General features: G+C 52.2%; 1 protein-coding gene across 2 annotated transcripts; it reads right to left on the bottom strand.

Moving 5' to 3' along the window:
• Positions 1 to 2,358: 2,358 nt before the first annotated feature.
• LOC147118902 (uncharacterized) lies at positions 2,359 to 20,104 on the bottom strand. 2 transcript variants are annotated; one of them, XM_085983731.1, is made up of 3 exons: positions 20,032 to 20,104; positions 19,222 to 19,349; positions 2,359 to 3,309 (listed from the first exon to the last, which is right to left on the bottom strand). In XM_085983731.1, the coding sequence occupies exon 3, from the start codon at positions 2,884 to 2,886 to the stop codon at positions 2,437 to 2,439; it is 450 nt and encodes a 149-aa protein (XP_085839857.1). In that variant the 5' UTR covers positions 2,887 to 3,309; positions 19,222 to 19,349; positions 20,032 to 20,104; the 3' UTR covers positions 2,359 to 2,436. The 2 variants fall into 2 exon arrangements, with proteins under 2 accessions (XP_085839857.1, XP_085839858.1); XM_085983732.1 differs by lacking the exon at positions 20,032 to 20,104 and adding an exon at positions 19,692 to 19,792.
• Between the last annotated feature and the right edge of the window lie 2,900 nt (positions 20,105 to 23,004).

The following is a 23,004-nucleotide window of genomic DNA, read 5'->3' as shown; positions in this document are numbered from 1 at the left end:
TAAGCCATATGTAATCAGGTGATTATTGTAATACAATGTGATTGGATGAAAATAGAATAAAAAGCTGTACCAACCAAGAGAGAACGAGAAGGATGTCACTAGACCGCGGGGTCTATGACCTTCTCCCAGAACGTTCTGTTAATAAACTGTGTACTTTCACTTTTACTTTAAGACAGACTCGAGTGAATTTATTTTTTACCAACATATCTATAAAAGCTTTTACAGTCAGTTTTTATGTTCCCTGCAAGCTTACTCACATATTCTATTTTCCCCTTCTTAATTAATCCCTTTGTCCTCCTTGGTTGAATCCTAAACTGCTCCTAATCATCAGGATTATTGCTTTTTCTGGCCAATTTATATGTCCTCTCCTTGGATCTTATGCTATCCTTAATGTCCCTTGTTAGCCACAGTTGAGTCACCTTTTTTGCTTTATTTTTATGCCAAACTGGGATAAACAAATTCTGTAGTTCATCCATGTGGTCTTTGAATGTTTGCCATTGCCTATCCACCATCAACCCTTTGAGTGACATTCTCCAATCACGGCATGGGTTAGATACAGAGTAAAGCTCCCTCTACACTGTCCCATCAAACACTCCCAGGGCAGGTACAGCATGGGTTAGATACAGAATAAAGCTCAAAGCTCCCTCTACACTGTGCCATCTAACACTCCGAGGGCAGGTACAGCACAGGTTAGATAGAGAGTAAAGCTCCCTCTACACTGTCCCATCAAACACTCCCAGGGCAGGTACAGCACGGGTTAGATACAGAATAAAGCTCAAAGCTCCCTCTACACTGTGCCATCTAACACTCCGAGGGCAGGTACAGCACAGGTTAGATAGAGAGTAAAGCTCCCTCTACACTGTCCCATCAAACACTCCCAGGGCAGGTACAGCACGGGTTAGATACAGAATAAAGCTCAATGCTCCCTCTACACGGTGCCATCTAACATTCCCAGGGCAGGTACAGCACAGGTTAGATAGGGAGTAAAGCTTCCTCTACACTGTCCCATCAAACACTCCCAGGGCAGGTACAGCATGGGTTAGATACAGAATAAAGCTCAAAGCTCCCTCTACACTGTCCCATCAAACACTCCCAGGGCAGGTACAGCATGGGTTAGATACAGAGTGAAGCTCCCTCTACACTGTCCCATCAAACACTCCCACGGCAGGTACAGCACAGGTTAGATACAGAGTAAAGCTCCCTCTACACTGTCCCATCAAACACTCCCAAGGCAGGTACAGCACAGGTTAGATATAGAATAAAGCTCCCTCTGCACTGTCCCATCAAACACTCCCAGGGCAGGTACAGCACGGGTTAGATAGAGTAAAGCTCCCTCTATACTGTCCCATCAAACACTCTGGGGGCAGGTACAGTACGGGTTGGGGGCAGGTACAGTACGGGTTAGATGCAGTCACTGACACCAATCTCCTCTTGTCTGATATAAACCAACCCTGCAGTCACTGACACCAATCTCCTCCTGTCTAATATAAACCAACCCCGCAGTCACTGACACCAATCTCCTCCTGTCTGATATAAACCAGCCCCACAGTCACTGACACCAATCTCCTCCTGTCTGATATAAACCAACCCCACAGGCCCAGAAAGATTAAACTCAGCCCGTTACTTGGATAGGACTTTTCTCCATTCCCATGCCGAGGAGATTGCTGTACCAGACAGGAGGGGTAACATTTGGGGACTCTCGATTCTCCACCAATTCCCATTCCCCTTGTTTCTGGTGGATAATGGAGGTGCCACTGTGTGTAATGTGCAAGTCAATAAGAATTGTCAGTGAGGATTAATCAGCAGTTTTTAATTAGAAATGTTAATGGAACTTTTCAACAATAAATTGTAGATTTTGTACCAAAGATCAATTTAGGGTTAATATTAAATTCATAATTTTGTCACATAATTTCTTATGAAAGTCCTAAATTAAGGGGAAAGATCACAGACAGCAGTTCTTAAAGGGACACTGCAGCCCCAACAAGTCAATCAACTATATATCCAGAATATTAATAACCGTATAACTGGGCTGGAGTTTAACATCAGCAGAAATAAACCTCAACTGTCAGAATGATTTCAGTCCTGGATGTGATTAACAGCAGCAATAACATCAGAATCTAACTTCTGCAGTCACTTGTGAACTCGCTGGTGTCTCAGCAGGTTGGATGACCGAGTGAATCCCTTCCCACACACAGAGCAGGTGAATGGCCTCTCCCCAGTGTGAACTCGCTGGTGTCGCAGCAGGTTGGATGAATGAGTGAATCCCTCCCCACACACGGAGCAGGTAAACGGCCTCTCCCTGGTGTGAACTCGCTGGTGTGTCAGCAGGTGGGATGACTGAGTGAATTCCTCCCCACACACGGAGCAGGTAAACGGCCTTCCCCAGTGTGAACAGACTGGTGTGTCAGCAGGTGGGATGAACAGGAGAATCCCTTCTCACACACAGAGCAGATGAATGGCCTCTCCCCAGTGTGAACTCGCTGGTGTGTCAGCAGGTTGGATGAACGTGAATCCCTTCCCACACACGGAGCAGGTTAACGGACTCTCCCCAGTGTGAGTGCGCTGGTGTACAATGAGGTTGCATGAATGCCTGAACCTCTTCCCACAGTGAGAGCAACTGAATGGTTTCTCATCAGTGTGAACTTGCTGGTATTGAATTAGTTCCTCAGAGCTTTTAAAGCAGTTCGCACAGTCGGAGCATTTAAAAGGTCTCTCGTCAGTGTGAACTCGCTGGTGTGTCAGCAGGGTGGATGAACAAGTGAATCCCTTCCCACACTCTGAGCAGGTGAACGGCCTCTCCCCAGTGTGACTGCATTGATGAATTTCCAGCTGGGACGGGTAATTAAATCCCTTCCCACTGTCCCCACATTTCCATAGTTTCTCCATGGTGCGGTTGTCCTTGTGACTCTCCAGGTTGGACGATCAGTTGAAGCCTCGTCCACACACACAACACGTGTATGGTTTCTCCCCGCTGTGAATGGGGCGATGTCTTTTCAAGCTCTGTAACTGGTTAAAGCTCTTTCCACAGTCAGTGCACTGGAACACTCTCACTCGGGTGTGTGTGTCTCAGTGCTTTTCCAGTCACACTGATGTTTGAAATCTTTTCCCATGGACAGAACAGACAAACATTTCTCCTTCCACATTCAAAGGCCGATGATATTCGGCTCCTGATGAATTGAGTGATTTTCAGATCTTGACGTGATGTTTGGTTTGAGTTTCCCGTCTGTATTCTTGGAAGGGGAGAGTGAACAGCCAGTTGTCGTGGTGCATATAGGTACCAACGATATAGGTAAAAAGCGGGGTGAGGTCCTAAAAGCGGAATATAGGGAGTTAGGAGATAAATTTAAAAACAGGACCTCAAAGGTAGTAATCTCAGGATTGCTACCAGTGCCATGTGCTAGTCAGAGTAGAAATAGAAGGATACTTCAGATGAATACGTGGCTAGAGGAATGGTGCCAGGGGGAGGGATTCAAGTTCCTGGGACATTGGAACCGGTTCTGGGGGAGGTGGGACCAGTTCAAACCGGATGGTTTGCACCTGGGCAGGGCTGGAACTGATGTCCTAGGGGGAGTGTTTGCTAGTGCTGTGGGGGAGGGTTTAAACTAAAATGGCAGGGGGTTGGGAACCTGAGCAGGGAGATAGAGGAAAGGGAAACAAGGATAAAAGCAAAAGATAGGAAGGAGAAAAACAAAAGTGGCAGTCAGAGAAATCAACGGTTTAAATCAAACATGGCCACAGTAAATAATAATTCTAATAGGTCTAAGAGCGTTAAAAAAAACAAGCCTGAAGGCTTTGTGTCTTAATGCGAGGAGCATTTGTAATAAGGTAGATGAATTGGCTGCGCAAATAGAAGTAAACAAATACGATTTGGTTGGGATTACGGAAACATGGCTCAAGGAAGGACAGGACTGAGAACGCAACATCCAGGGGTATTCGATATTCAGGAAAGATAGGCAAAAAGGAAAGGGAGGTGGGGTAGCATTACTGGTTAAAGAAGGGATTAACACAATTGTAATGAAGGATATTAGCTCTGATGTGGTGGAATCTGTATGGGTAGAATTGAGAAATACTAAGGGGAAAAAAACGTTAGTGGGAGTGGTTTATAGACCTCCAAACAGTAAGGCGGAGGTTGGGGATGGCATTAAAAGGGAAATTAAAGAAGCGTGCAATAAGGGCACAGTAGTCATCATGGGTGACTTTAATCTACATATAGATTGGGCCAACCAAATTAGTAACAATACTGTGGAGGAGGAATTCCTGGAGTGTTTACGGGATGGTTTCCTGAACCAATATGTCGAGGAACCAACCAGAGATCAGGCCATCTTAGATTGGGTATTATGTAACGACAAAGGATTAATTAGCAATCTTGTTGTACGAGGCCCCTTGGGTCGGAGCGATCATAATATGATCGAATTCTTAATTAAGATGGAGAATGAAGTAGTTGACTCGGAGACTGGGGTCCTCAATTTAAATAAAGGAAACTACGATGGTCTGAGGAGCGAGTTGGGTAGGATTGATTGGGGAATGGCACTCAAAGGGTTGATGGTGGATAGGCAATGGCAAACATTCAAAGACCGAATGGATGAACTACAGAATTTGTTCATCCCAGTTTGGCATAAAAATAAAACAAAAAAGGTGACCCAACTGTGGCTAACAAGGGAAATTAGGGATAGCATAAGGTCCAAGGAGAGGGCATATAAATTGGCCAGAAAAAGCAATAATCCTAGGATTGGGAGCAGTTTAGGATTCAACAAAGGAGGACAAAGGGATTAAGTAAGAAAGGGAAAATAGAATATGAGAGTAAGCTTGCAGGAAACATTAAAACTGATTGTAAAAGCTTTTATAGATATGTGAAGAGAAAAAGATTGGCGAAGTCAAGCGTAGGTCCCTTACAGTCAGAATCAGGGGAATTTATAATGGGGAACAAAGAAATGGCTGACCAACTAAATACATATTTTGGTTCTGTCTTCACAAAGGAGGACACAAAATAACCTCCCAGAGATGCCGGGGAATATAGGGTCTGATGAAAGGGTGGAACTGAAAGAAATCAGTATTTGTAGGGAAATGGTGTTAGGAAAATTGATGGGACTGAAGGCCGATAAATCCCCAGGGCCTGATAATCTACATCCCAGGGTACTTAAGGAAGTGGCCCTAGAAATAGTAGATGCATTGCTGGTCATCTTCCAGAACTCGATAGACTCTAGAATGGTACCCATGGATTGGCGGGTAGCTAATGTTACCCCACTATTCAAAAAAGGTGGTAGAGAAAAGGCAGGGAATTATAGACTGGTAAGCTTGACATCGGTAGTGGGGAAAATGCCAGAGTCCATTATAAAAGATGTAATAGCAGAGCACTTGGAAAGCAGTGACTGGATCGGACAAAGTCGACATGGATTTACAAAAGGTAAATCATGCTTGACTAATCTACTGAAATTTTATGAGGATGTAACTGGTAAAATAGATAAGGGAGAACCAGTGGATGTGGTGTATTTGGACTTTCAGAAGGCTTTCCATAAGGTCCTGCATAAGAGATTAGCACGCAAAATTAAGGCACATGGGATTGGGGGCAAGGTATTGACTTGGATAGAGAACTGGTTGGCGGACAGAAAGCAGAGTTGGAATAAACGGGTCATTTTCCGAGTGGTGGGCATGTGACTAGTGGGGTACCGCAAGGATTGGTCCTAGGACCCCAGCTGTTCACAATATATATTAATGATCTGGACAAGGGAATTGGATGTAATATCTCCAAATTTGCAGATGACACAAAGCTGGATGGGAGGGTATGCTGTGAGGAGGATGTCGTGAAACTCCAGCACGATTTGGACAGGTTGGGTGATTGGGCAGCAACATGGCAAATGCACTATAATGTGGATAAATGTGAGGTTATCCACTTTGGTGGCAAAAACAGGAAGGCAGATTATTATTTGAATGGCAATAGATTGGGAGAAGGGGAAGTGCAAAGAGACCTGGGTGTTCTTGTACACCAGTCGCTGAAGGTAAGCATGCAGGTGCAGCAGGCGTTTAAGAAGGCAAATGGTATGTTGGCCTTCATAGCAAGAGGGTTCGAGTACAAGAACAAGGGTGTCTTGCTGCAGTTGTACAGGGCCTTGGTGAGACCACACCTTGAGTATTGTGTGCAGTTTTGGTCGCCTTACCTGAGGAAGGACATTCTTGCCATGGAAGGAGTGCAGCGAAGATTCACCAGGCTGATACCTGGGATGGCAGGAATGATGTATGAGGAGAGATTGTGTCGATTGGGCTTATACTCACTGGAGTTTAGAAGATTGAGAGGGGATCTCATCGAAACCTATAAAATTCTGTCAGGCCTGGACAGACTAGATGCAGGAAGGATGTTTCTGATGGCTGGGGAGTCCAGAACCAGGGGTCATAGTCTAAGGATAAGGGGTAAGCCACTTAGGACTGAAATGAGGAGGAATTTCTTCACCCAGAGAGTGGTGAACCTGTGGAATTCTCTGCCACAGAGGGCGGTGGAGGCCAGTTCATTAAATATATTCAAGAAAGAGTTGGATATATTTCTTAAGGCTAAAGGGATCAAGGGATATGGGGAGAAGGCAGGGACAGGGTACTGAATTTGGATGATCAGCCATGATCACATTGAATGGCGGAGCAGGCTCAAAGGGCCGAACGGCCTACTCCTGCTCCTATCTTCTATGTTTCTATGTAAATCCTCCCTTCTAATACCCTGTAAAAGGAGTTTACAAAAGTCATAATTCTAAGTACAGGATAGAAATTCAGAACAGACAATTCTAGTTTCTGTACAACATTCTTTCACACATGGGGATTCTAACCCTGTGACTGTACATGGTGACCACTAAACACAAAACCCAGGCTGTTAATCATTTTCAGCTACTGGACTCAGCGTGTGTCCCACAACATCTCTCTCACTTTTAACGTGTGAAGAGAGCATCACGCCTGCAAACCTGGTTGTAAATTTAAATTCACTCACCAAATGTATTTAACAAAAGATGAGCAAGTAAACCCATCACAGCCCACTAATCCAGCTCTACATTCACAGGAGGAAGACTGTTATCTAACTCCTCGAGTGGATGAAATAAAGAAAGATCCCAAATGTAAGATTCCCTCGAATCCTTTGTAAAGAACTTTCAAATCCTGACCGGTTCCTTCCTTATTCTAGAATTCCCCATCCTTGTGGGAGTCGATATTGGTCAAAAACTGCTCATTGGACATTTTTAACCGATTTTTCAGCTGTTTCAAGCTGACCAGGTCGTTCACTCAGAGAATCTCCAAGGAGACTCTTTAATTTAAACACAGCTCTCCCACTCTTTCATATCCGGGATTAGTTACACGGAATTTAAATACCTCACCACTCATGTTGAAAAGGGGCCGTGATATACAGTCTGAACCGATCACACAGCTCGGTGTCAGACTGAATTATACCGCTCTCCAGCCTGTAAATGATGAAACTTGTAACACTGAGGCTGAAATTCCACTTGGAGGTGCCGGGTGCCAGCCCTGGGAATGTGCACGGGGACTCCAGCCCCGGGGCTGTGCAAGGGGACTCCAGCCCGGGACTGTGCGCGGGGACTCCAGCCCCGGGACTGTGCGCGGGGACTCCAGCCCCGGGACTGTGCGCGGGGACTCCAGCCCTGGGACTGTGCGCGGGGACTCCAGCCCCGGGACTGTGCGCGGGGGCTTCAGCCCCGGGACTGAGCGCGGGGATTCTAACCCTGAGTCTGTACGTGGGGATTCTAACCCTGGGTCTGTACGTGGGGATTCCAACACTGGGACTGTACATGTGGATTCTAACCCTGGGACTGAACATGGGGATTCCAACCCTGGGACTGTACATGGGGATTCTAACCCTGGGACTGTACATGGGGATTCTAACCCTGGGAATGTACATGGGGATTCTAACCCTGGGACTGTACATGGGGATTCTAACCCTGGGACTGTACATGGGGATTCCAACCCTGGGACTGTACATGGGGATTCTAACCCTGGGACTGTACATGGGGATTCTAACCCTGGGAATGTACATGGGGATTCTAACCCTGGGACTGTACATGGGGATTCTAACCCTGGGACTGTACATGGGGATTCTAACCCCGGGACTGTACTTGGGGATTCTAACCCTGGGACTGTACATGGGGATTCTAAGCCTGGGACTGTACATGGGGATTCTAACCCTGGGAATGTACATGGGGATTCTAATCCTGGGATTGTATATGGGGATTCTAACCCTGGGACTGTACATGGGGATTCCAACCCTGGGACTGTACATGGGGATTCTAACCCTGGGCCTGTACATGGGGATTCTAACCCTGGGACTGTACATGGGGATTCTAACCCTGGGACTCTACATGGGGATTCTAACCCTGGGACTGTACATGGGGATTCTAATCCTGGGACTGTACATGGGGATTCTAACCCTGGGACTGTACATGGGGATTCTAACCCTGGGACTGTACATGGGGATTCTAACCCCGGGACTGTACATGGGGATTCTAACCCTGCGACTGTACATTGGGATTCTAACCCTGGGACTGTACATGGGGATTCTAACCCCGGGACTGTACATGGGGATTCTAACCCTGCGACTGTACATTGGGATTCTAACCCTGGGACTGTACATGGGGATTCTAACCCTGGGACAGTACATGGGGATTCTAACACTGGGACTGTACATGGGGATTCTGACCCTGGGACTGTACATGGGGATTCTAACCCTGGGACTGTACATGGGGATTCTAGCCCTGGGACTGTACATGGGGATTCTATCCCTGCGACTGTACATGGGGATTCTAACCCCGGGACTGTACATGGGGATTCTAACCCTGGGACTGTACATGGGGATTCTAACCCTGGGACTGTACATGGGGATTCTAACACTGGGACTGTACATGGGGATTCTAACCCTGGGACTCTACATGGGGATTCTAACCCTGGGACTGTAAATGGGGATTCTAACCCTGGGATTGTACATGGGGATTCTAACCCTGGGACTGTACATGGGGATTCAAACCCTGGGACGGTACATGGGGATTCTAACCCTGGGACTGTACATGGGGATGCTAAACCTGGGACTGTACATGGGGATGCTAACCCTGGGACTGTACATGGGGATTCTAACCCTGGGACTGTACATGGGGATTCTAACCCTGTGTCTGTACATGGGGATTCTGATCCTGGGACTGTACATGGGGATTCCAACCCTGGGACTGTACATGGGGATTCTAAACCTGGGACTGTACATGGGAATTCTAACCCTGGGACTGTACATGGGGATTCTTACCCAGGGACTGTACATGGGGATTCTAACCCTGGGACTCTACACGGGGATTCTAACCCTGGGACTGTACATGGGGATTCTAAACCTGGGACTGTACATGGGGATTCTATCCCTGGGACTGTACATGGGGATTCTAACCCTGAGACTGTACATGGGGATTCTAAGCCTGGGACTGTTCATGGGGATTCTAATCCTGGGACTGTACATGGGGATTCCAACCAGGGGACTGTACATGGGGATTCTAACCCTGGGACTCTACATGGGGATTCTAACCTTGGGACTGTACATGGCGATTCTAAACCTGGGACTGTACATGGGGATTGTAACCCTGTGACTGTACATGGGGATTCTAACCCTGGGACTGTACATGGGGATTCTAACCCTGGAACTGTACATGGGGATTCTAACCCTGGGACTGTACATGGGGTTTCTAACACTGGGACTGTACATGGGGATTCTAACCCTGGGACTGTACATGGGGATTCTAACCCTGGGACTGTACATGGGGATTCTAATCCTCGGACTGTACAGGGGGATTCTAATCTTGGGACTGTACATGGGGCTGCAGCTCTGAATGAATGAAAGATTTGCATTTCTATGGCGCCTTTCACAACCTTGGATGTCCGAAAGCGATTTATAGCCAACTAGCTGGGGGTGCCCGGCGGTGCCGAGGCTTTTTTGAGGGCATGTTGTTGTTGGAAGAGAGAGAGAGAGTGACTGGCGGGGGTGGGAGGGTGGAAGAGAGAGAGAGAGCAACTGGGGGGTTGGGGGGGCAGCAGAGAGAGAGAGAGTGTCTGGGCGGGAGGGAAAGAGAGAGAGCGCGACTGGGGGGGAAGAGAGAGCGTTACTGGGGGGGAAGAGAGAGCGTGACTGTGGGGGGAAGAGAGAGCGACTGGTGGGGGAAGAGAGAGAGTGGCTGGGGGGGAAGAGAGAGAGCGGCTGGGGGGGAAGAGAGAGAGCGGCTGGGGGAAGAGAGAGAGCGGCTGGGGGGAAGAGAGAGAGCGGCTGGGGGGAAGAGAGAGAGCGGCTGGGGGGAAGAGAGAGAGCGGCTGGGGGGGAAGAGAGAGAGCAGCTGGGGGGGAAGAGAGAGAGCGGCTAGGGGGGAAGAGAGTGAGCGGCTGGGGGGGAAGAGAGAGAGCGGCTGGGGGGGAAGAGAGAGAGCGGCTGGGGGGAAGAGAGAGAGCGGCTGGGGGGGAAGAGAGAGAGCGGCTGGGGGGGAAGAGAGAGAGCGGCTGGGGGGGAAGAGAGAGCGGCTGGAGGGGAAGAGAGAGAGCGACTGGGGGGGAAGAGAGAGTGCGGCTGGGGGGGAAGAGGGATAGCGGCTGGGGGAGAAGAGAGAGAGCGGCTGGGGGGGAAGAGAGAGAGCGGCTGGGGGGGAAGAGAGAGAGTGGCTGGGGGGAAGCGAGAGAGCGGCTGGGGGGGAAGAGAGAGAGCGGCTGGGGGAAGAGAGAGAGCGGCTGGGGGGAAGAGAGAGAGCGGCTGGGGGGGAAGAGAGAGAGCGAGTGGGGGGGGAAGAGAGAGAGCGAGTGGGGGGGAAGAGAGAGAGCGAGTGGGGGGAAGAGAGAGAGCGAGTGGGGGGGAAGAGACAGAGCGAGTTGGGGGGAAGAGAGAGAGCGAGGGGGGGAAGAGAGAGAGCGAGTGGGGGGGAAGAGAGAGAGCGAGTGGGGTGGAAGAGAGAGAGCGAGTGGGGGGGAAGAGGGAGAGTGAGTGGGGGGGAAGAGAGAGAGCGAGTGGGGGGAAGAGAGAGAGCGAGTGGAGGGGAAGAGAGAGAGCGAGTGGGGGGGAAGAGAGAGAGCGAGTGGGGGGGAAGAGAGAGAGCGAGTGGGGGGGAAGAGAGCGAGCGAGTGGGGGGGATGAGAGAGAGCGAGTGGGGGGGAAGAGAGAGAGCGAGTACGGGGGGAAGAGAGAGAGCAAGTGGGGGAAGAGAGAGAGCGAGTGGGGGGGAAGAGAGAGAGCGAGTGGGGGGAAAGAGAGAGAGCGAGTGGGGGGGAAGAAAGTGAGCGAGTGGGGGGGAAGAGAGAGAGCGAGTGGGGGGGAAGAGAGAGAGCGAGTGGGGGAAGAGAGAGAGCGAGTGGGGGTGAAGAGAGAGAGCGAGTGGGGGGGAAGAGAGAGAGCGAGTGGGGGGAAGAGAGAGAGCGAGTGGGGGGAAGAGAGAGAGAGCGAGTGGTGGGGGCAGAGAGAGAGCGAGTGGGGGGAAGAGAGAGAGCGAGTGGGGGGAAGAGAGAGAGCGAGTGGGGGGAAGAAAGAGAGCGAGTGGGGGGGAAGAGAGAGAGCGAGTGGGGGGAAAATAGAGAGCGAGTGGGGGGGAAGATAGAGAGCGAGTGGGGGGGAAGAGAGAGAGCGAGTGGGGGGAAAGAGAGAGAGCGAGTGGGGGGAAAGAGGGAGAGCGAGTGGGGGGGAAGAGAGAGAGCGAGTGGGGGGGAAGAGAGAGGGCAAGTTGGGGGAAGAGAGAGAGCGAGTGGGGGGAAGAGAGAGAGCGAGTGGGGGGGAGAGAGAGCGAGTGGGGTGGAAGAGAGAGAGCGAGTGGGGGGGAAGAGAGAGAGCGAGTGGGGGGGAAGAGAGAGCGCGAGTGGGGGGGAAGAGAGAGAGCGAGTGGGGGGGAAGAGAGAGAGCGAGTGGGGGGGAAGAGAGAGCGCGAGTGGGGGGGGAAGAGAGAGAGCGACTGGGGGGGAAGAGAGAGAGCGACTGGGGGGGGAAGAGAGAGAGCGCGACTGGGAGGGGAAGAGAGAGAGCGACTGGGGGGAAGAGAGAGCGACTGGGGGGAAGAGATAGCGACTGGGGGGGAAGAGAGAGCGACTGGGGGGGAAGAGAGAGCGACTGGGGGGGAAGAGAGAGCGACTGGGGGGGAAGAGAGAACGACGGGGGGGAAGAGAGAGCGACTGGGGGGGAAGAGAGAGCGACTGGGGGGGAAGAGAGAGCGACTGGGGGGCGATAAGAGAGCGACTGGGGGGGATGAGAGAGCGACTTGCGGGGGGAAGAGAGAGCAACTGGGGGGAAGAGAGAGCGACTGGGGGGGGAAGAGAGAGCGACTGGAGGGGGAAGAGAGAGCGACTGGGGGGGAAGAGAGGCTAATGAGGTTATTTAGTCAGTTTTAATTGAACATTTTTACACACACTCCCCCCCTCTCTCACACACACACTCTCCCCCCTCCCTCACACACACACTCCCCCCCTCCCTCACACACACAAACTGCCCCCCCCACACACACACTCACAATTCACAATTCAAATCGCTTTATTGGCATGATAAGTTACATCTTATGTTGCCAAAGCATCAAAATACATTTATGGTTTAGCACATAAACGCAGTTCTATTCATACAGTGTATAAACAGGTATATCCCTGAGTGTATAAATGTACATTTCCATTGTTTATATATATTCTTTTCTTAGTTTACTGCTTGTCCCTCTGTTCATGGCAAGCTGTAACATAGTGTGCCGCCAGTGTTTTCAGCTTCTCTCCTCTCCCAGTAGGAATGGGAGTTTTTGGTTGTCATTCAGATTTCTGAAATCAGGGCATATTTGTGAGAATTTTTGGTAGAAATTCTCCCTGATGCCCTGATATTTTCCACAAGCTGTGAGGAAGTGCATCTCTGTCTCCACCACTCCCTGACTGCAGTGAGAGCATATCCTGTCCTCTCTTGGCAGCCTGGTCTGCCTGTGTCTGCCTTTTTCGATCGCTAGGCTATGTTCGCTAAGTCTGTACCTTGTCAAGGCTCTTCTCAGTTTGTTATCCTTTACCATGGTCAGGTAATCAGCTATGTTGTATTGTCTGTTTAGGGCGAAGTAGCAATTGAGTTTGCTTTGGGTTTTTGTTGTTTCTGCCCAATATGTCAGATATTTTTCCTTTTGCTTAGCGACGATTGTGTTGGGTTGAATTCTTTGTGTTACCCTGTCACTGTCCTGGGGCTGGTTATTGTTAGTATTGTTAGTAGTTACTTCACTGAGTCCCAGGACTAGTTGACTGAGGGTATTCTTCTTTATGGTCAGCTCTTGGCATTTCAGGGCGTCGTAGTGATAGCATTGGGGATTGCTCATTTGTAGGTGATTCCAAAATTTGGTGGCTCTTTTTTGGATAGTGATTATTAATGGATATTGGCCTAGTTCCGCCCTGCATGCATTGTTTACTGTTTTCCTTTGAGTCCGGAGGATACTTTTACAGAATTCTGCATGTAGGATCTCAATTGGGTGTTTGTCCCATTTTGCAAATTCTTGTTGAGTTAGCGGTCCCCATACCTCACTGCCATAGAGTGCAATTGGTTCAATTACTGATTTGAAAATTTTGAGCCAAATGCTAATTGGGATTTCTATTTGGATTGATTTTTTGATGGCATAGAAAGCCCTTCTTGCTTTCTCCTTCAGTTCATTCACAGCCAGTTTGAAGTTTCCCGTAGAACTGATTTTTAATCCCAAGTATGTGTAGTTAGTGGTTTGTTCAATTTTGGTTGTTCCTACTGTGAAATTTATTTTGGGTCCCTGATGTTTGGATCTTTGCTGGAACACAAGGACTTTGGTTTTTTGGGGATTTATTGTCAGGGCCCAAGTCTGGCAGTACGACTCCAGCAGGTCCAGGTTTTGCTGTAGCCCCTCTTTAGTAGGTGACAGCAGAACCAGGTCGTCTGCATAGAGGAGGAATTTAACCTTGGATTCATATAGGGTGAGGCCGGGTGCTGTAGATTGTTCAAGTAGTTTTGCCAATCCATTTATGTAAATATTAAAGAGTGTCGGTGAGATTGGCGAGCCCTGCGTCACCCCCCGCCCCTGTGGGAAGTATTTTGTTTGTTTGTCTCCAATTTTAACTGCACATTTGTTGTTTGTATACATTGATTTAATTACATCATATGTTTTCCCTCCTACCCCGCTTTCGATAAGTTTCAGGAATAAACCGTCATGCCAGATGGAGTCGAAAGCCTTCTGGAAATCTACAAAGCATGCGTAGATTTTACTTTTGTTATGGTGAACGTGTTTGTCAATTAGGGTCTGTCGGGTGAAGATACGATCGGATGTTCTATAGTTTGGCAAGAATCCAATTTGGCTTTTACTCAAGACATTGTGCTCCTCAAGGAAGTTTATAAGTCTTTTGTTTATGATGCTACAGAATACTCCCCCCTCTCCCTCACTCCCCCCCTCTCCCTCACACTGCCCCCCTCTCCCTCACACTTCCCCCCTCTCCCTCACACTCCCCCCCTCTCCCTCACACTCCCCCCCTCTCCCTCACACTCCCCCCTCTCCCTCACACCCCCTCCCCTCTCTCAATTTTTTTACAATTTACAATTTAAATCGCTTTATTGGCATGATAAGTTACATCTTATGTTGCCAAAGCATCAAAATACATTTATGGTTCAGCACATAAACGCAGTTCTATTCATACAGTGTATAAACAGGTATATCCCTGAGTGTATAAATATACATTCGCATTGTTTATATATATTTTTTTCTTAGCTTACTGGTTGTCCCTCTGTTCATGGCAAGCTGCCTCACACTCTCCTCCCCTCTCCCTCCTCCCCCCTCCCTCACCCTCCCCCCCTCCCTCCCACCCCCCTCCCCACACTCACCCCCCCCCCACACTCCACACACACCCCCCCCTCCCTCACACTCCCCCCTCACACCCCCCTCTCACCCACACCTCCCCCTCCCCCACCCTCCCTCACACTCCCCCCCTCACACTCCCACCCCCCTCCTCCCCTCACACTCCCCCTCCTCTCCTCACACCCCCCTCCTCTCCCTCACACTCCCCCCCCTCTCACCTCACACTCCCCCCCTCCTCACCCACACCACCTCCCCCCCCTCCCCCCTCACACCCCCACCACCCCCCCCTCACCCTCACCCACCTCCCCCCCTCCTCCCTCACACCCCCCCTCCTCTCCCTCACACCCCCCTCCTCCCACCTCCCCCCTCACACACCCCCCCCTCTCACCCTCACCACCCCCCCCCCTCCTCCCCTCACACTCCCCCCTCCCTCACACTCCCCCCACCTCACCCTCAACCCACCACCCTCCCTCCCACACACCTCCCCCACCTCCCCCTCACCCTCACCCCCCTCCTCTCCCTCACACTCCGCCCTCCTCTCCCTCACACTCCCCCCTCCTCCCTCACACTCCCCCCTCCTCCCCCACCCCCCCACCATCCCCACCACTCCCCCCCCTCTCCCCACACTCCCCCTCCACTCCCACCCACCCACCCACTCCCACACCCTCCCCCCCACCCCCTCTCCCTCACACTCCCCCCCTCCCTCACACTCCCCCCCCCTCCCTCCACTCCCCCCTCCTCTCCCACACACTCCCCCCTCCTCTCCCTCACACTCCCCCCTCCTCTCCTCACACTCACCCCTCCTCTCCCTCACAACCCCCCCTCTCCCACACACTCCCCCCTCCTCTCCCTCACACTCCCCCCTCCTCTCCCTCACACTCCCCCTCCCTCCACACTCCCCCTCTCCCTCACACTCCTTCCCCCCACAATCCCCCCCTCTCCCTCACACTCCCCCCTCCTCTCCCTCACACTCCTCCCCCCTCACAAGCCCCCCTCACACTCCCCCCTCTCCTCTCCCTCACACTCCCCCCCTCCTCTCCCTCACAATCCCCCCCTCCTCTCCCTCACAATCCCCCCACCCTCACAATCCTCCCCCTCTCCCTCACACTCCCCCCTCCTCTCCCTCACACTTCCCCCTCCTCTCCCTCACCCCCCCTCCTCTCCCTCACACTCCCCCCTCCTCTCCCTCACACTCCCCCCCTCCTCTCCCTCACACTCCCCCCTCCTCCCTCACACTCCCCCTCCTCTCCCTCACACTCCCCCCTCCTCTCACTCACATTGCCCCCTCCTCTCCCTCACACTCCCCCTCCTCTCCCTCACACTCCTCCCCTCCTCTCCCTCACACTCCCCCCTCCTCTCCCTCACACTCCCCCCCTCCTCTCCCTCACACTCCCCCCTCCTCTCCCTCACACTACCCCCTCCTCTCCCTCACACCCCCCTCCTCTCCCTCACACTCCCCCTCCTCTCCCTCACACTCCCCCCTCCTCTCCCTCACACTCCCCCCTCCTCTCCCTCACACTCCCCCCTCCTCTCCCTCACATTGCCCCCTCCTCTCCCTCACACTCCCCCCTCCTCTCCCTCACACTCCCCCCCTCTCCCTCACACTCCCCCCTCCTCTCCCTCACACTACCCCCTCCTCTCCCTCACACTCCCCCCTCCTGTCCCTCACACTCCCCCCTCTCCCTCACACTCCCCCCTCCTCTCCCTCACACTCCCCCCCTCCTCTCGCTCACACTCCCCCCCTCCTCTCCCTCACACTTCCCCCTCTCCCTCACAATCCCCCTCTCCCTCACACTCCCCCCTCCTCTCCCTCACACTCCCCCCTCCTCTCCCTCACACTCCCCCCTCCTGTCCCTCACACTCCCCCCCTCTCCCTCACACTCCCCCCCTCCTCTCCCTCACACTCCCCCCCCTCCTCTCCCTCACACTCCCCCCTCCTCTCCCTCACACTCCCACCTCTCCCTCACACTCCCCCCTCTCCCTCACACTCCCACCCCCTCTCACTCACGCTCCCCCCTCCTCCCTCACACACTCCCCCCCTCGCTCACACTCTCCCCCCCCTCTCCCTCACACACTCCCCCCCTCGCTCACACTCTCCCCCCTCTCCCTCACATTCTCCCCCCCTCCCTCACACTCTCCCCCCCTCTCCCTCACACTCTCCCCCCCTCCCTCACACTCTCCCCCCTCTCCCTCACACTCTCCCCCATCTCCCTCACACTCCCCCCTCCCTCTCCCTCACACTCCTCCCCCTCCCTCACAATCCTCCCCCACACAATCCCCCCATCTCCCTCACACTCCCCCCTCCCCCACTCCCTCCCTCCCCTCCTCACAATCCCCCCCTCTCCCTCACACTCCCCCCTCCTCTCCCTCACACTCCCCCCCTCCTCTCCCTCACACTCCCCCCCTCCTCTCCCTCACACTCCCCCCCTCCTCTCCCTCACACTCCCCCCCTCCCTCCCTCACACTCCCCCTCCTCTCCCTCACACTCCTCCCCCCTCACAATCCTCCCCCCACACAATCCCCCCCTCTCCCTCACACTCCCCCCTCCTCTCCCTCACACTCCTCCCCCCCTCACAATCCTCCCCCCACACAATCCCCCCCTCTCCCTCACACTCCCCCCCTCCCTCACACTCCCTCCCTCCTCTCCCTCACAATCCCCCCCTCTCCCTCACACTCCCCCCTCCTCTCCCTCACACTCCCCCCTCCTCTCCCTCACACTCCCCCCTCCTCTCCCTCACATTGCCCCCTCCTCTCCCTCACACTCCCCCCTCCTCTCCCTCACACTCCCCCCCTCTCCCTCACACTCCCCCCCTCCTCTCCCTCACACTCCCCCCTCCTCTCCCTCACACTCCCCCCTCCTCTCCCTCACACTCCCCTCCTCTCCCTCACACTACCCCCCTCCTCTCCCTCACACTCCCCCCCTCCTCTCGCTCACACTCCCCCCCTCCTCTCCCTCACACTTCCCCCTCTCCCTCACAATCCCCCCTCTCCCTCACACTCCCCCCTCCTCTCCCTCACACTCCCCCCTCCTCTCCCTCACACTCCCCCCTCCTGTCCCTCACACTCCCCCCCTCTCCCTCACACTCCCCCCTCCTCTCCCTCACACTCCCCCCCTCCTCTCCCTCACACTCCCCCCTCCTCTCCCTCACACTCCCACCTCTCCCTCACACTCCCCCCCTCTCCCTCACACTCCCACCCCCTCTCACTCACGCTCCCCCCTCTCCCTCACACACTCCCCCCCTCGCTCACACTCTCCCCCCTCTCCCTCACACACTCCCCCCCTCGCTCACACTCTCCCCCCTCTCCCTCACATTCTCCCCCCCCTCCCTCACACTCTCCCCCCCTCTCCCTCACACTCTCCCCCCCTCCCTCACACTCTCCCCCCTCTCCCTCACATTCTCCCCCATCTCCCTCACACTCTCCCCCCTCCCTCACACTCTCCCCCCTCTCCCTCACACTCTCCCCCCCTCTCCCTCACACTCTCCCCCCCTCCCCCTCACACTCTCCCCCCCTCTCCCTCACACTCTCCCCCCTCTCCCTCACACTCTCCCCCACCCCTCTCCCTCACACTCTCCCCCCCTCTCCCTCACACTCTCCCCCCCTCTCCCTCACACTCTCCCCCCCTCTCCCTCACACTACCCCCCCCACACTCTCCCCCCCTCTCCCTCACACTCTCCCCCTCTCCCTCACACTCTCCCCCTCCCTCTCCCTCACACTCCCCCCCTCTCCCTCACACTCCCCCCTCTCCCTCACACTCCCCCCCTCTCCCTCACACACCCCCCCTCTCCCTCACACTCCCCCCCTCTCCCTCACACTCCCCCCCTCTCCCTCACACTCCCCCCCTCTCCCTCACACTCCCCCCTCTCCCTCACACCCCCTCCCTCACATTCCCCCCTCTCCCTCACACTCCCCCCTCTCCCTCACACTCCCCCCTCTCCCTCACACTCCCCCCCTCTCCCTCACACTCCCCCCTCTCCCTCACATTCCCCCCCTCTCCCTCACACTCCCCCCCTCTCCCTCACACTCCCCCCTCTCCCTCACACTCCCCCCCTCTCCCTCACACTCCCCCCTCTCCCTCACACTCCCCCCTCTCCCTCCCACCCCCCTCCCTCACATTCCCCCCTCTCCCTCACACTCCCCCCTCTCCCTCACACTCCCCCCCTCCCTCACACTCCCCCCCTCTCCCTCACACTCCCCCCTCTCCCTCACACTCCTCCCCCTCTCCCTCACACTCCCCCCCTCTCCCTCACACTCCCCCCCTCTCCCTCACACTCCCCCCCTCACCCTCACACTCCCCCCCTCCTCTCCCTCACACTCCCCCCCTCTCCCTCACTCCCCCCTCTCCCTCACACTCCCCCCCTCACCCTCACACTCCCCCCCCTCACCCTCACACTCCCCCCTCCTCAGGCCCGACCGGACTCACCTCGGTAGCAGAACGGAGTCAGTCCGACAATGGGAGGCCGAGGTTCCTGCTGGTGAATGAAGTACTGTTTGAAGTGTAGTCACTGTTCAGTGTAGGGCAGGCAACAGCAGTTTGCGCCCAGCAAGCTCCTGCAAACAGCAATGTAATAATGACCAGATAATCTGGGTTTTTTTTTTAATGATGTTGATTGAGGGATAAATATTGGCCAGGACACCGGGGATAATTCCTCTGCTCTTCTTTGAAATAGTGTCCCGGGATCTTTTACACCCACCTGAGAGACCAGACAGGGCCTCGGTTTAATGTCGCATCTGATAAAACGGCACCTCTGACAGTGCCGCACTCCCTCAGCACTGCACTGGAGAGTCAGCCTAGATTTCTGCGCTCAAGTCTCTGGAGTGGGACTTGAGCCCACAACCTCCTGGGGTTCTTTTACAATTCTATGGCATGTAAACTCTGAGCTTGGCACTTACCAGCGCCTTCAGGAGAGTTGGTGCGAAATGCCCTGTGTGGAGAGTGAGAATACAATAACTGAGACATTGATCGTCTCTCCCGGGCACTGGGACCCGGATGGAAGCAGACACTGAAGCCTCGCCCACTATGTTCCTGTACTAAGATGGCCACGCATGCGCTGTTACACAATGAATCAAAATGGCGTCGCACTAGAACTTTCCGCCCTCCTTTACAATGATGGCGACCGTTAACCTGGTCCTGTGCGTGGAAGAAATCCCCGCAGCTGCAAACACGGGATCTTCAGGTTAATATTCGGGGCTTCCGGCCTACCCAAGTTATTTATGAATCCACGTCACCTACCGGTCCATTACACCCCTGTGCTCCTCCATTCTTACCAGCTGCGGAATCGTGCTCCCGCCGTCTGTCCGTCTCCAATATCGCACTGCGCATGCTTAATATACCCTCCCCTATCGCTCCTGCGTGCTGGGCTCCTGTAGTCTGGGTGCGGCACATTCCCCACCACGGGGAATGCTGGGTAAAAGCCCCCCCATTGAAAGACCATAGTAGTGACTAGAACATGATTTACTGTGATTGCATTGAGGACTGTAGCATGTTCATTCTAGCAGTTATGGTTTGTTTCTGCTGATCTTACTAACCCCTGTATCTGCACTGGAGATTAATATTCTGCATAAATAGTGAATAAATCAGCTTTGTTTCAAACACACAGTGTGTCAAATATTTGATTTCTCCATGATAAGAGAAGACTAATTGATGTTCTGTTACCGACTGTTTAATTTTTCTGCCTTTTTGTTACTCTAGATTATTTCCGTTCATATCTAGTTCGCCTTCTATCACATCAAACCCCAAGCTTGCTCAGTTTGAGGACACGACTAGTGGGTGTCATAGACAGAACTGTAGTGTCTCACTTACACTCATCTGCACACCGCAGGGACTGGAGTGCATCATCACCACAGGTAATGAAATGTTAATTAAATTTATTAAGTTTCCTTTAATGTTTTAAGTTAAGCTACAGTTTATTTGTTAGCACTAAAGAGTACACTCAGCTGCAATTCCTTTGAACCATAGCTTTATAGAACTATCTTGCTTAAGATTTGAAATCTGTTATTATCTGTATCATTTAACCCTTTGTGGATTCGAGTTAGTAAAACTCCTCCACACGTACTGCATGTGATAACCTTTGAAAGTTTATGATCTTTGTAATATTAATTTCTGAGCTTGATGGTCTCATTGATTTAATCTCTTGTTACTAACATACCTTGCACTATTCCTTGCACTATTTCTTTCATCGAGATAATTGTTTCAAATACTTCCATTATCAGGTCTTTAGCTCCTCCATTGATCCCTGTCAATGATCCTTTGTTAGGGGCTGGGGTTAGGTTGTAGGCTTAGGGGTTAGTGGTTGGGGCTAGTGGTTATTGGTTAGGAGTGGGGTTAGTGGTTGGGGCTAGTGGTTATTGGTTAGGAGTGGGGTTAGTGGTTGGGGTTAGTGGTTATTGGTTAGGAGTGGGGTTAGTGGTTGGGGTCAGTGGTTATTGGTTAGGAGTGGGGTTAGTGGTTGGGGTTAGTGGTTATTGGTTAGGATTGGGGCTGGTGGTTGGGGGTAGTCAATTGGAGGTTAGGCTTAGGAGTTAGTGATTCTGGTTAGAAACCATTATTAACAACACAGTTGTCACTGGACGCGTCTTTTTTCATTCATGTTTTTTAACCTCACACAGACGAGTCACGAAACAGCCTCATGAATTGTTCATTCAAGGGACCTTCTTTCTGGCTGGAGCCTGATTTTTTCCCTTCTTTCACATCTCTACAATTCTCACAGAAAAAGACATCAGGGACATTAGACTTTGGGATTTGGGGACAAGGACAGGCGGATCCAGGTGTTGGGCTGGTTACATCCCAATCATCAGCCAGCCTGAAAAGGGCTTCTGAAAATAACCTGTCACCATCTGATTCCACCGTCATATCTTCATCCATTACCCGCCTTTCGCCCTCATTAGAGCAGGTTTCACCACCATGACCATTCTCCATACTGAGGCTCTCTGATTTCCATTTATAGTCTCAGTGAAAGTGGTCCCTGGATTTGGCGTCACAATGTAAGTGGTCCCTGGATTTGGTGTCCAGATTCTTTTCCAGCCATTTTGAGATGTCCCTTACCCTGACACCAGAAAGGCAACACACCCTTCGGGACTCTCAATCCTGACCGTAAAGACTACTATCTATCCTTCTAATTATAGAATCCCCTGTACTACAATGTTTCCACTCTGCTTCTCCACCACTTGGACAGCCTCCTGTTCCATGGTGCCTTGTGCAACATTCTAGCTGTCCTTCCCAGTCTTTCTCCTTATCCTCACAGGTATTGAGTACTTTGTACCTGTTGGACAGGAGCAGTGTCTGCTGGACTTCCTTCACTACTCCTCCTACATTCCCCTTACCCGGCTGACTGACAGTCACACTCTTCCCTTCTGCACCTGTGCTTTCTTCTGGTGTGTGACTGTACTCGAGTAAATTATCCAGTAATTCCTGCTCCTCCCTTATATGTCGGAGTGTCTCTAGCTCGGACTCCAGCTCACTGACTCGGAGCTAGAATGTCATGAGGCAGAGACATTTGTTGCAGATGTGGCAGTCTGGGACAGTCTCGTTCACAAACTCCCACATACTACAATCCCCACACACTGCCTGGTCTTTATTAATGAATGAATGAATTTATTTTTTGTTATCCGTAGTTTATTTCTTGAACTGTGATTAATTACTTTGCTATTTATCAGCTATGAGCATCTTTAAAAACAGTTAGAATTTAATCATTTACATTGTTTCCTTTGACTTACACTTACTTGCACTGTGGCCACGTTCATGCCCGGGTGGCCCTGGAGATGGAGCACGCGGTGTCCGCCGGCACGCTCGAGGCGTTCCGCAACCGGTGGGCACCGCGCGGACTGGAGTGCATCATCACCACAGCCAACCAAATTTTAATTTAATTTGTTTAGTTTCATTTTAAAGTTTTATTAGTTACAGTTTATTTGTTTAAGTGTGCATCAAAAAGAGTACATTTACTTGCACTAATAAATCCTTACTAAGTCAAGCTTAACACTAACTACTAAAGAGACTAAACACACAAAGGGATATTGCTGCTCTTACCGAAATACTTATATTAATTTGCTCTGCTGTGTGTTGATTATAACATCACTGTTTCTGTGTCCTCCGGTGTGATTATTTATTATTTACTGTTGCTCCTTGGTTTAAATTACTGAGCACCTCCTTCCCCCTCAGCATCCAATTCCCATTCGCACCAAATTCCCCTTACCTTCTTCTTAGGCA

Source organism: Somniosus microcephalus, chromosome 4 (assembly GCF_052327205.1).
Source record: "Somniosus microcephalus isolate GS21.2 chromosome 4, FLI_Smic_1.0, whole genome shotgun sequence".
Taxonomy (NCBI): Eukaryota; Metazoa; Chordata; class Chondrichthyes; order Squaliformes; family Somniosidae; genus Somniosus; species Somniosus microcephalus.
The sequence above is the reverse complement of the archived record's forward strand: the minus strand, read 5'-3'. Positions and strand labels throughout refer to the sequence as shown.

Bases quoted from the DNA above. Each gene is read 5' to 3' on its own strand.
- LOC147118902 (XM_085983731.1), bottom strand. From the start codon at position 2,886: ATGGAGAAACTATGGAAATGTGGGGACAGTGGGAAGGGATTTAATTAC.